This window comes from Pan troglodytes, chromosome 8 (genome assembly GCF_028858775.2).
Source record: "Pan troglodytes isolate AG18354 chromosome 8, NHGRI_mPanTro3-v2.0_pri, whole genome shotgun sequence".
Taxonomy (NCBI): domain Eukaryota; kingdom Metazoa; phylum Chordata; class Mammalia; order Primates; family Hominidae; genus Pan; species Pan troglodytes.
Window position 1 is genome coordinate 43,838,885 of NC_072406.2, and position 14,175 is coordinate 43,853,059.

A 14,175-nucleotide genomic window follows, 5' to 3' on the forward strand; every position below is an offset into this window, starting at 1 on the left:
AACAGGGTGCTAATAAGATAATCATCCAACCATACAATGTAATACCACGCAGTAATAAAAACAAAGAATGAATCAGGGTGATCTGGAATACTCTCCAAGATGGGAGATGTACAGTATGCTATCACTTGGATTAACAAAAATGAGAAGATACACACACAAATATATCCTTTATATGTGCAGAATATCTCTGAAATGAAACAAAAGAAATCAGGATTATGGTGGCCTTTGTTGGGTGGAGGGACCTGGAGGAACTAAGAAGTCAGGAATGGGATAAGTGCTAACTTCCCACCGAATACCCTCTGTGCCTGGCACACAGGAGGTGCTTAGACATATTTGTTTAATGAATGAAAGGAAAACGAAAGTTTCCCTAGTTGAATCAGTTTTAAAAAGCAGTATCTTTTGGGATATTTGGGATGAGTGTGTGTCTATGCATAAATGACTGTCTAGATGTACACACAGAGAATGGCTCATGTCTTTTATTTTCCTTGACTACTTAATGACAAGAATTGCTAACGATCAGGGAAGTAATCTAGTAAGTAATCCGACAGGCAGTGCATAACTATCCACCAAAGTTAAGCACTGAGAAGTATTAGAGCTCATTACCTCCCAAGGACAAGTGGAGTTGTACAAATTATTCCTCCAAACATTTGCTCTTTAAGATAAAATAAGGCAATTTGCAATAAAGGTCAGTTATGCTAGAATAACTCGTGTTTTTTTGTTTTGTTTTGTTTTGTTTTTTTAGTAGTCTGAACAACAGGAGTCCTTACAGAAGCTGAAAATGCCATTAAGTTTTAAAAAACTCTAACATACTAAGATAGTATGACTGCAGAAAGTCTTTCTTGGCAATATAGTTATACAACAGTGGTTTATTCCACTACACATTTACAAGGCCTTTCACAGATGGTGTGATCTAAAAACTCTCACCTGCACCCACTAAATTACAGATCTTACAGAACTGTGCACTAAATAATGAGAAGTAAAAATTTCCACTGACATTCATAATTTCTGGAAATCCTGCACAACTACCCGTAACACAGTTAAAGAGACTCACAGGACTCTCAGGTACTAAACATGGACTTTTATTAACTGAAGACATAAAAGCGTCACTCAGTAAAATTAATTTTGTACAATTATTCAACAGGAATACTTAATATTAGGATCTTAAATATGGGCTGTTTTTAATATGTTAAGCATACTAAAATAACAGTTTTGAAAAGTGACATTTACAGTTGGTGAGAAATTGATCTAGCTGGGATTAAAGGGAAACTAGGAAGTGTTGAGCCCTTATTATGGTCTAGAATTGGTGCTAGGTCTTTTAATTAAATCTTCATCCAAACTCTGCGAATAAGTATTACTGTTCCCCTTACACAGATTAAGAAAAATGAGGTTTGAGGAAGTTAAATAATCTGCCGAAGTCCACATAACCCAGAGCTGTCCCACTCCAATTCGAAGCAATGACCTTTTTCTTCATTTTCCTTCAAAGGGCAGGGGGATTATATGTAAAGTTGTCTGAATTTATCACAAAACATAATACCATATCTAAATTTTAAATAGAAAAAATAAATTTTGAAATAGAAATGGCTTGTCATATTCTAAAATTTCTTTCTTTTTTTTTTTTTTTTGAGACACAGTCTTGCTGTCACCCAGGCTGGAATGCAGTGGTCAGATCTTGGCTCACTGCAACCTCTACCTCCCAGGTTGAAGTGATTTTCCTGCCTTAGCCTCCCAAGTAGCTGGGATCACAGGCATGTGCCACCATGCCCAGCTAATTTTTCTATTTTTAGTAGAGACGGGGTTTCACCATGTTGGCCAGGCTGGTCTTGAACTCCTGACCTAAAGTGATCCACCCGCCTTGGCCTCCCAAAGTGTTGGGATTACAGGTATGAGCCACCGCATCTGGCCTAAAATTTCTATTACCATTAAATTATACTAACTTTCTGAAAGCCCACTTATTAGAGATAACTCACAGAAAATTAATAGTCATTTGAAAGCAAAAGCATATTTTTATATTTGAATTTGCCACTTACTATCCATAGGACTCTGAGAAATCCAGAAAAGCTGTTGGATATTTGGAGAATGTGCAACGTGTGTCCTCCTCCTCCTCCTCCATTGCCATCAAAGGATTGGATCTGATGGATATCATTTACATGTTAAAGGCAGTGGAGGAAAGAACGAGGGCTCAATAGCACTAGGTGCCAATGTCTTACCCAGCTTTATTAAACTGTTTCACAATGCAGCTACCACAAATAGTATTAAGAGACAAGCACATGAGGCAATTCTCTAGATAGCTACAAACAGCTCACTTCCTGATGTCCATTGGCAGAACCAAAGCCTGCTTTGTTGCTTCTGAATAAAGTTGTTCAACCTCATCTGGTCGCTGGTTTGGGCAAAGTTCCATTATTCCATCTGCTGGGGCCCACAGGCCTACTGCTAAGAGTGCAGAAGGGAGCAGGCAGAGAAAGAGAGGCGTGCCCCTGCTCTTGAAACAGGCCCCCTGGATCCAGGCTCACGAGGAAAGTTCTGCCAAGTCTTGGTCACTAAAGAGCCAAAAATTTTAGGTGTTGCTCTGGTTTTAATTTTATTAAACTGAAATACTCTATTTTCAATTTCATTCGTTGTTATCCCTGTTTTCCCTGCCACTTGGCTTTCAAATAATAAATTCCACTTGGGGTTCAAACTGTTTCCCAAGATGGTCTCTAGTTAAATATGGTAAAACCCTGGAGAGGTCTGGGATAAAAGCAATGTCTCATAACACAAGGGAGTGCAACTTAATTTTGTTGAAAAACCTATAAACACCTTTAGCCATTGCCTACCCTCTCCCCAAGCTACTGTCCAGGGTCTGCAGCAGCAGTCAGAGTCAACAGGAATTTATTGAGCACTGACTATGGAGCATGCACTGTAAAACGTGCCAGCAATAGGCACAAGTGTTCTTTTGTTTCTAAGGACTCAGGATGCCAAATGCATTTCTAGTCCACATATCTGCAGCATGGAGACCTCCTAGAGTCATCATGTCTCAGACCTAAATTTCAGGAAATTTGAGACAATGCAAAGGAAACAAGCACATTCCTAACTGGAGATCTTGTATCCTGAATCTAGTTTAGTCCATTCTCCTTGACATACTTGTGTGTTCTGCTCAATTATTGCTCTTAGCTAACTCCCCTCTCCCTCCTTAACACCACCAGTGACATGCAGGGCAACTTCCACTCAGCACAGGCCTTTGAGATTTGTCTTGTCAAACAGTGCATCCATCACCTCACTTAGCAGGGAAGGAAATTCTCATTTTCTGAGGAGCTGAGCTTCTTTATCAATACTGTTTCTTTAATATTATCCCAATGATAAGCAGATTTTATGGGTTAGGTACTGTGCAAAATATATAACATGCATTATCTCACTTAATACCCAAAAAACCTGAATTAGGAACCACTGTTGTATCTGTTTGTTTTTGAGACAGGGTCTCACTCTGTCACTCAGGCTGGACTGCAGTGGTGTAATCACGGCTCACTGCAGCTTCAGACTCCCCAGGCTCAGCTGATCCTCCCACGTCAGCCTCCCAAGTAGCTGGGACTACAGGCGCACACCAACATGCTGGGCTAATTTTTGTATTTTTTTATATATTGTTTTGCCATATTTCCAGGCTGGTCTTGAACTCCTGGACTTAAGCAATCCACCTGCCTCAGCCTCCCAAAGTGCTGTGATTACAGGCGTGAGCCACCGTGCCCGGCCAAGTCTGTTTTACAAGGATTTCTAAGCTCATAAGTAACAGTGCTGGAACTCAAATCCTAGCCCATTTTATTCCAAAGGCTCTTTCTACCTCTGCATGCTGACTGTAAGCTACTATGTGTGGTTATGGCCAGCATCTGATCTTCAGTAGAAAGATTGTGTGTTTTGGGGTTTAGACAGATTTGGTTTCAACTCCTGGCTCTGTCATGTACCTGTGGCTTTGGCACTTCACTCTCTGTGCCTAAATGTTAGGATCTATGAAATGGGCATAATAATATCTGCCTACAAAGGTCCCTGTCAGGATTAAATGAGAAAAATACCCATGATGGTGCAAGTAGTTCCTGCTACATGTTAGATGCTCAGCAGATATACTAGTTTTCCACTTTCTCTTGCTAGAGACTATCAGGTTGTTGACATTTATTTTTGTTGGGAAAAAAAAGGCACAAATCTTGAATGATCAGCATATGGAAGTAGTTCTGAATCCTTAAAGTAGTGTTTCTATTTTGAAACGTAAATGAAGGAAAGAGAAAAGAAATGGCTATTACTTGTGCTGGCCTCAAAAGATAGCTTCCCAAAATGAAGACCTCAGAAGCAAAAATCTCTCTGCCCTTCTGTCCCTGGCCCTTCATTTTCCCCCCGAGATTAGCCATAGAATCTAGAATCCCTCTTCCCCAAGGTGAGTCATAGAAACCAGAACCACTTTTCCCCAAAGCCAACCATAAAACCTGAAATTATTACTCTAACCCTGGCCATAAAGAAATGATCTGATCTACTTGTTTGATTGTAGGTCATCGGACCCCCATTCCAGAGAGGGTCCTGCCTCATACCCAGAAGGAAGGGATGTTCCACAGAGAGGTCAACAGCAATCCAAAACAGACAAGCCTTGCTGGGTTTCCTCACTCACTCTATTAGCATTAGATGACATCCCTTTTGTTCAATTATATTTCTCCACAACTATCCATGTTTTGTTGAACCTCAGCATGAAAACGGACAGTTTCCCATCTTTGGGTCTGCATTCTGAAGGCTCTCGTGTCATGTAACACAGCTGATTCAATGTATATACCTTTTCTCCAATTAATCTGCTGATCTGTCAGCTCATTATCAGTGAACCTTCAGAGGGGTGAAGAGGAAGTTTTCCTTTGCCTCTACACTTGTAAATAATGAAACTGTATTTTAAATCTTGTGCCTCTCTTTTGACACTCACGCTGGTAGCTCAATCTTTCCTAACATCTAATCCAATCCGTCTTGCCAGGCTCTTTGATTCCCTGTCCAGACCCCACTCCCACTTGCCCTTCTGTAAATTTTTGTATCCCAGTTGATAAAGTGCTAATTGGATTAACAATTCAATGCGAATAGGGTTAACATACATGCATTTTAAAGAGCTACTTTATGGAGACACTCCTTCCCACTTTTGTTTATACCTAGTAAGTAGTGAGGCCAACTGTTGGTCTTAAACCTAGCAGGGAAGAAAGCAACTACCCTAGTAGTTGTTCAAGAAAGTGGGGTAAGTACAGATCTCAGTGGCCCTGTGATGGGGGATGGGGCCCAGAGTGGGGTTAGGGACATTTGCTTTGCAGACTTTAGTATTTTGCCGAATAAATTATTGTAAGTTTTAAGACAGCCTGAGTACAGAAAGAAAAGTTAGGCACTGAAAGAGGAACTATAGCCCCTAAAATGGACTAAATGAGATATATAAATACAGTTGTCCCTTACCATCTGTGGGGGATTGGTTCCTCCACAGGACAATGACCTCCTTTAGACATGCAAATCCATAGATGCTCAAAACCCTGATGTAAAATGGCACAGTGTTTGCACATAACCTATGCATACCTCCTCTTGTATACCCCAAATCACCTTTAGACTGCTTTTAATACCTAGTGCAATGTAAATACTATGTAAATAGTTGTTTTAACGTATTATTTAGGGAATGATGACAAGGAAAAAAATGTCTATACATATTCAATATAGATGCAGTTCGAAATTTTTTTTCAATCTCTGGTTAGTTGAATCCATGGATGCAGAACCCACAGATGCAGAACAGGATGTGGAGGGCTGGCTATATCATGCTGCAAGAGGAAACAAGCATTCTTTGTGAAAGAATTTAAAAGCCAATTACCTAGAATACTAGTGGCAATTAAAAAAAATAACACAATGTGGTTGATAAATTGAAGTAACTAATTATTCTTTCAGGGCCATATAGTTAATGTCCCAAGGGAAAAGTACATTTAAAAAGCTTTACCATTTAAAATATATTTTAATGATTCTCAATTTCAATGAATTTCTTCTTCATTCTAATTATGAAGCTTTTATTAGTTCTTATTTCTGGAAGGAATTGTTTTTGATTTGGAATGCTTCTGATAAAAAATGGTTGAAAGCCATATGAAATTATGTTTGTTTTTAATACATTTAGAAAGATAAAGTTGTTTATTTTTTGGCAAAAATAATTTGTAGCACGCAAAAGATTTTATTCATTATTACAAAACATCCAAGCCAGTATCTTTACTCAAATCTAAGAATGACCGAGGAGCATAAGAAGTTAACTAAGAGCTAATGACCTTCCAAGGACACTAAGCCAGGCAAATGGAAACTTCTGAAATGCTTTGTTAACCCCATTCTCTCAATATTCTTTTTGTTGTTATTATCACTAAAATTGTTAATACTCAGTTGAGTCCTACAGTTGAAATTTGGACCTTGATAACCGAACTCCAACATGGTGAAAAGCAGCAGGTCATTTCATTTGACCTTCTATCACCATCACAAATACCTGTGCACACTGTCCTTCCAGAACATTCTGACATTTGCCGAGTCAGCTGTTTCTCAATGGGGCTGGTGAACATGGAAACATCCACAAAAGAGGTTTAGTGAGCTGCACAGATATGGCATGGCAAGAAATCTTCCACCAACAAATTAAAAATGGGCCCTTTTTCTTTATATTTTCTTTTTCTTTTGAGACAGGGACTCGCTCTATCACCCAGGCTGGAGGGCAATGGTATGATCATAGCTCACCTGCAGCCTCAAACTCCTGGGGTGATCCTCCTGCCTCAGCCTCCCAAGTAGCTGGAACAACACATGCACACCACCCTGTGTGGCTAGTTTTTAAACATTTTTTTGTAGAGTTGAAGTCTCACCATGTTTCCCAGGCTGGTCTCAAACTCCTGGGCTCAAGAGGTCCTCCTACCTCAGTTCCCTAAGTGTTGGAATTACAAGCATAAGCCATTGCACCTGGCCTACTTTTAGTTTTCAATAGCAGTTGCAACAGTTAAGTATTTTTGATGACTAACAAGATGACAGTTGGTGAAGAAAACCTTTTCCTCAGTGGGATAAACAGAAAGATAAGGTTTCAACATCAGAATGTGAAGTCAGTTGGAACAATTAAACTAGGACACATGCAAAAGGCTGGAAGTTTCTTGCCTTTGGTCAAAACACTATGATTATGAAACTAAAGTGGTAAAGATCACAATGTTTCAAAAAGCAGGGAACTAAAATTACAAAGATATCGCTTTTATACTATAATTTCAAAAGTAAGTTCACTTTATCTAAAAGAGGTATTTTTGAGGAATGTGCAAACTACATTTTAAAAAATGAATTGTTTCACTGTTTTATAGTAGAGTTTTACAGATGCTTTATCTTCACTGCTGATTTATCTTTAACTCACAGTGATTTATAACATTTTTTTGCTGCACGTTTTTCTATACCTCAGCTTTTATGTCAAATAGTTCATGATTTGTAAGTACAAATGCACAAGGGTGGACAGCCACGGATCTTTAAGAAGTCAAGTATTCCCCTGTTATGCTGATAATTATTCCCTAACATTTCTGCTGGTAAGTCTTGACTGTTCCTTATTTCTTTAATGAAGACACACCTTTCCTTAACATAGAGAGACCATCTACAATACTGACACTTTGAAGAAAATAATAAAAAAGAACATGAAGTCCCAGGCACTGGCAGGTACTGAGGTGACTGGTTTGTGCTGGTCACCTTTGAGGAGCTGACCAGGTTAGTTGTCTATGAGTTAGCTGGCATCTACAGATCCTGTCGTGTGACTGATGCCATCAGATTCTGACCTGAGCCAGTACCAAGAGTGAAGGCAGCGGAGTTTGAAAGCTGTGGTGACTACTTTGGATTCCTTTGCCTTTGAATTCTGCCATCCTTCTTCTCCATCAATATGTTTATTGTCTTTTAGTGATGACTATGAAACCTGGGTTGAAGGGAATATCTACTCTCATCCACAGATGAAGAGTATGTCAGAGTTAACTTTCCCACCTCCCTGGAGATGGAGTGATGACACAGCCCACTGCTTCTCCTTGCCCCGAGGCTATGTGTGCCTGTGAGTGGTGTCTCCTTAGGTAGATCCTCCCATTCCCGAGCCGGCCTCCTGGCTGAGCATCCACACGCACTCCCCTCATATTGTAGGTTCGCCCCCTTGCTGTCTTCCTACAGAACCTTGCCTAGCTGGCCCCACCTTGTGCTCTCCACTTCCACCGCCTGTTATTTGGTGCTGGAGAAATCCAACCATTGTGAACGTTGGACAGTGTTCTAAGTTTAAAGTTTCTAGTTCAAAACCGATTCCACAGTCTATTTACTTGTCCCTAAGAGACTCTTGGTGGCCCACGTTCCTTCCTCTGCTCTTCTGAGGCACTCTCCCTCTGTCCCACCCCTGCCCTATCCCCAGGGCCATCTCTCTCTTGCCAATGTTTTTTGACATTGACTTCGTGGAAAAAAGAGAGGCTATTATGTGGGAACTCATTCACTGTCCCTTTTATTTGTAAACTCCCTTTTTGTCTTTGATTATGCCACACAAATAAATTTATAAAAACCTTTTCTGTGATGGGGGAAAGGAGAAGTACTATAACTCTAAATATACAATGCTCAAATCCTGATATATTGAAATGTACAAAAAGGTGCATCTGAAAATAAGGAAATGGAGTATTCCCAACCCTGGTCTGGAGGCTACCCTTCCTTCCAGGCCCCTTGTGCCTCGGGGATACTGCACCATTGGTGAGCTCCCCAGCTCTCAGGGAGGCTGGCCTGTGACCATCCTGTCTAAAAGGAGCTGCTCAGCCCCATGTGATCACTTGCTATTTTCTTTTTCTGCTTCACTGTCCTTCGAGGTACTTACCTTCACGATGATATTACATTATCTGTCTCCTCACTAAAATGTGAGCTCCAAAAGAGCAGGGGTTTGTTTTGTTACTGCCAGGGTCTCAGTCTCCAGATCAGCAGCTAGCAGTTGTACAACATAATTTTTACTGAAGGAACGAAGTATTAACTCTCAACCATATTGACATGGCTTCCTTCTGCTATGCTACTGCTGAACACAAAAACAGAAAAACAACAGCAACAAGAAAGAGTCGTTAGGCCCCATCTCCTTCCTTTTCTTCCTGAGACAATCTATGGTAGATGTGTACATATACACCGCCTCTACTCATCTATTTCTATTCTTCCCTCAAACCCCTAGAATCCTGAAGTTCTATTTTGAAGAACTAAAATGCCCCTCAGTCAGAAGTTAGACTGAATGCTTAATCTACTATCTCAAGTCCTTCACCAATTCTTGGTATTAACACCTCCAGTCCATAGATGTGAAAACAACACTTCTTGCAAGATCACAAAGCAGGTATTGAGACTTGGATTTTAACCCAGGTCTGTCTGGCACCAAAGCTGTTCTCCCTCCATTCCAACACGCTGAACTTAGAACTAAGTTGTTTAGCAATTTATCTGTTTACATGTCAGTCTCTTCCAGTGACCGGTGAGTGCCACATAATCCATCTCAATGTTGAGAAAAGAAAGATCTTTTTGAACAACCTTTTTCCAATCACAGTGCAACTGTTAGGAGAGAGAGAACATGTCTTTCTTCTAAGAGACATCTACAGCATGGTCACTGGAGAGGTAGTTAATGAACTCACACATAGCAATGCGCAATACCCTACAGCACTGTATCTATGGCCTTCTTTTAACAGAAATTCTGGTGACCAAATCAGGCTCACACCAGAATCTGACTTTTCTGAAGCAACAATTATACAATACATTTAATGACACTTTTAAGCAGTGACAAAGTAATTTTTCAATGAGTAAAAATGAAGAAAAAAAATGACAAAGGTCTTTTATAATTTTAAAAATAATATACATTTCTTAGATACTTCTTAGTCTTACACCACCTTCTTCTAAAACTGATGACACTAAAGAACATTAGGACTGAAAGAAAAGTCTAAAATGCTACAACAATTTCTAAATTCCTTATGTGGCAAGTCCTGCTCCTTTAGTAAACTTGATAATATATCAGTGCTATGGTGTAATGATTTGGATCTGAGGAATTTTCTTTTTGAGGAAGGCTGGGGGAGGAGTTCCTCAGAGAAAACAAGACAAACTGCATTACGTGTATGATAGAGAGTAGACGTCTGGCTTTGGTGTTTCTATTTATTATACTGCTGGAATGAATTTGAGCAAGATAATAATCCTTCGGCCTTCCTGGGAGTAGTTTCCTCTCTTTAGCAAGAGAGGATTAGATTAGATTAGTGTTTCTCAAAGTAGGGTTTGCAGAACCTCAGGAAGGGTCCCGAATACTCTTTTCATACTCATATCAAGATGTCATTTGCCTTGTGTCGACATTTGCACTTGTTGTGCTGATGGGGTAAAACTTCTCTAGCAACTTAGCCAAGTAAGGTAGTGCCCACAAACTGTTCAAGCAGTCATATTCTTCACTGTGGCACTCTACAGTGGAACAACAAAAAAGCAGTACAAAATTTTAGTTTTATAAAATTTTGATCCTTGAGTACATGCCTTTTTAATATTCTGTGATGAAATCGTTCACAGTCAGAGTACATGTCTGCTGCATATGGAAATAGGACTGTTGTTCTGAGGACAAGCACTCAATTCAGCCGTAAAGCTGACCTGGCTACTTTTTTCATGGAATACAATTTTTACTTGAATAAAATGGCTGACAGACATATGCTGAAATATGTTGAATGAACATATTAAGACTTGGGTATCTGGCAGACATTTTCTCAAAAGTGAATGAATGGAACTTGGCATTACAAGAAATAACTTCTAACAGTATTTGTTGCCAATGATAAAAGTCATTTTCTTTCAAGTGGCAATTGGAATTTTGGAAAATTTGAATTCACCACCAGGAACTTGAAGTTTCCCAGTAGCTACTTTTCAGGTAAAACTGGTGCTTATGGGTCAGGCGCGGTGGCTCACGCCTGTAATCCCAGCACTTTGGGAGGCCAAGGAAGGCAGATCACGAGGTCAGGAGATCGAGACCATCCTGGCTAACACGGTGAAACCCCTCCTCTACTAAAAATACAAAAAATTAGCCAAGCGTGGTGACAAGCACCTGTAGTCCCAGCTACTCGGGAGGCTGAGGCAGGAGAATCGCATGAACCTGGGAGGTGGAGCTTGCAGTGAGCCGAGATCGCGCCACTGCACTCCAGCCTGAGCGACAGAGCGAGACTCTGTCTCAATAAAAAAAACCAAAAACGAAAACTGGTGCTTACGTTAATGAATGATTTTTAAAATATTGCACAATGAAGTATATGGAAGATTTGCTTAACTCTCTTAACTAGTGTTTTCTAAATGACCAGTTTAGTTTAACGTTACATGCGTGGATAAAAGAATCACTTAAGTATGAGACTCAAAATCTAATAGAAGACAAAAGTACATGGACAGGGTTTCAAATTTCACAGTACAACTAAACTGAAAGAAGTTTCCATCTGACAAATTTTGGCATAGTATCAAAGAAAAATATCCATGATTATCTGAAAAGCCTACCAAAATATCCCCTTCCTTTCTGACTACTGGAAAGCTGGCTTTTAAAAAAATATGTCAACATATACAACATCACAACTGACTGAATGCAGGACTAGATATGAGACTCAAACTATCTTCAATGAAGCCAGAATTTAAACATATTTGCAGAAAACGTAAATCAATGCCAGTCTTCTCATTATTTTTTTTGCTTTAGAAAAATATTTAGGTTGGTGCAAAAGTAATTGTGGTTTTTGTCATTAGTTTTATAGTATAGTCAATTTCGTTAAACTAGGTTATTTTTGTTAAGATGTAATGAGCTGTTATTTCAAAATGAATCCATAAATATATATTTTTTATAATCACTCAATATGGTAAATATTGACAGATACAACCCATACAAGCAAATACTCTTTAGAGTCCTCAATAATTTTTGAGAGTGTAAAGGGTCCTGAAGCTACAAAGTCTGAGAACAACTGAATTAGATGAAATCTAACTTCCTATGTCTTTTGAGATTCTATAATTGTGTGTGTTGATGAGTATGAGTGGGCAGGCTTGTGTGAATGAGAATAGAAAATCACATCTAGAAATGTTTTACTTTTTGTTGTTAGGTTTTATTCCCTTCACCTTTGTTTCCTTGAGAATATAACATGGCAGATCAATAAGAGAGAGTTTTGATAATAAAGTATTAAAAGGTAAGTCATTCTAACACAAATATTAATTATAATTAAAATATCACTAGCTGTCAACATTAGAATATGAACCAAATAAAATGCTTGACAAAAATCTTATATAATGTTTCAGAAACTTATCTTACTTAAATTTATATTTATGGAATATGAGATAAGTTATATTCAAACGACATTTATATTTTTCCCCCAATTTTAAGAAATATCATCACAAGATACTCTTGGTAGTATATAATCTTTTCAAAAAACAGGGCAGTGTTTTTAAAGAATTTTTTTTTTTTTTTTTGAGACAGAGTTTCGCTTTTGTTGCCCAGGCTGGAGTGCAATGGCACGATCTCAACTCACTGCAACTTCCGTCTCCCCAGTTCAAGCAATTCTTCTGCCTCAGCCTCCCAAGTAGCTGGGATTACAGGTGCCCGCCACCCCACCCAGCTAATGTTTTGCATTTTTAGTAGAGATGGGGTTTCACTATGTTGGCTAGGCTGGTTTTGAACTCCTGACCGCAGGTGATCCGCCCGCCTCGGCCTCCCAAAGTGCTGGGATTACAGGTGTGAACCACCGTGCCCGGCCTGAAGGATTTTTTTAAACAAAAAGTATTCAAAGTCATTTAAAATTATTTTATCCAAACAAAAGTAATCATAAGTTGCTCTTCCTAATTAATACAAGTTAGATGCTGGAATTCTATAAATGTTTTTAGGATTTTGGTGCCCATTAATTTAAAGACAAGAACAATATGTTTACTCTATTAAAAGCATTACTAGATTTATGAATTTCTATTCCTATTGCTATTAGATTTTTAAAGACAGAAAATGCCTATCCTTTATTTTTGGCTTGCATAAAATCCTAAATACCCCTGTCAAACTACTTTGCTTTTATCCCTGCTCAAGCCATCACACTAACCATCTGCATAAATAAAGATGCAAGCATCTGCTATATTGCAAATGGTCTCAGGGGCAGATGTTTCCATCCTTGTGTTCATGTCACTGGGGCTGGATACATTATTTGAACAGATGTACACAATCTGGAAGTGTTGTGTCCCACAGTGAAATGTCTCCAACTGCTTTCTATCAAAGTACATAAATGCTATTTGCACCTGCATTTATGTTAATGATATAAAGGCAGCAGGGGTTCTGACAAAGTGAGATGTGATGCTATGAAATATATTTACATGGTTAATTGGAATTTCTGAGAGACTCTGCTGCCAAACGGCCACACCGACAATGATACATACCCAAGTAAATTATCCAATTACCAGCCTGCTTTTCAAGCAACAGAAATACAGCTATTTCGGCCGGCCACAGTGGCTCACGCCTGTAATCCCAGCACTTTGGGAGGCCAAGGCAGGCAGATCACCTGAGGTCAGGAGTTCGAGACCAGCCTGGCTAACACGGTGAAACCCTGTTTCTACTAAAGATACAAAAAATTAGCCAGGTGTGGTGGTGCGTGCCTGTGATCCCAGGTACTTGGGAGGCTGAGGCAGGAGAATCGCTTGAACCAGGGAGGCGGAGGTTGCAGTGAGCCAAGATCGCACCATTGCACTCCAGCCTGGACAACAAGAGCTAAACTCCATCTCAAAAACAAAACAAAAAAGAAAAGAAAAGAAAAGAAAGAAGAAAGAAAGAAATACAGCTATTATAAACAACAAAAATACTCATAATCTAAATTTACTAATATTTTAAACTCTAATATTTTATTTCAACTTCCATATATGGCTGGTCTACTTTATGGTTTTAGGCCACCCAGGTCATTTCCATTTATTCTAAAAGGATATTTCTACAGGCATGTGTGTGTTTTCCATTTGTTCTTCTGTCAACAGTATAACATACTAATAATGCACAATGGTATTTTGTAGAAGTTATTACATCGGAAAGTTCCAATTTCCAACATTAAGGAGTTAACCAAAACCAGCTTGCAAATGTCAATCTGTACTTGCTCTGCAGCATAAAATGGTACCAAAAGTCCAAGAACAGCATTTACACCACTTGTTAAGATCAAAATGTTTCCATATGAATATCACATATTC

At 39.1% G+C, this 14,175-nt stretch overlaps 1 protein-coding gene across 27 annotated transcripts in view; it reads right to left on the reverse strand.

Moving 5' to 3' along the window:
• Positions 1-14,175, reverse strand: part of ZNF438 (zinc finger protein 438) — a 186,920-nt gene that overhangs the window by 10,892 nt on the left and 161,853 nt on the right. For 2 of the 27 annotated variants that reach the window (XM_063781545.1, XM_054660947.2), the window contains 2 exons: positions 8,840-9,031; positions 2,028-2,129 (listed from right to left, as the gene is read on the reverse strand). The exons of 22 other annotated variants lie outside the window; for them this stretch is intronic. In XM_063781545.1, the coding sequence (XP_063637615.1) occupies positions 2,028-2,034 (7 nt within the window). In that variant the 5' untranslated portion in view covers positions 2,035-2,129; positions 8,840-9,031. The remainder of the gene's footprint in view (positions 1-2,027; positions 2,130-8,839; positions 9,032-14,175) is intronic. 3 more of the 27 variants (XM_063781547.1, XM_063781549.1, XM_063781546.1) reach the window with 2 other exon arrangements.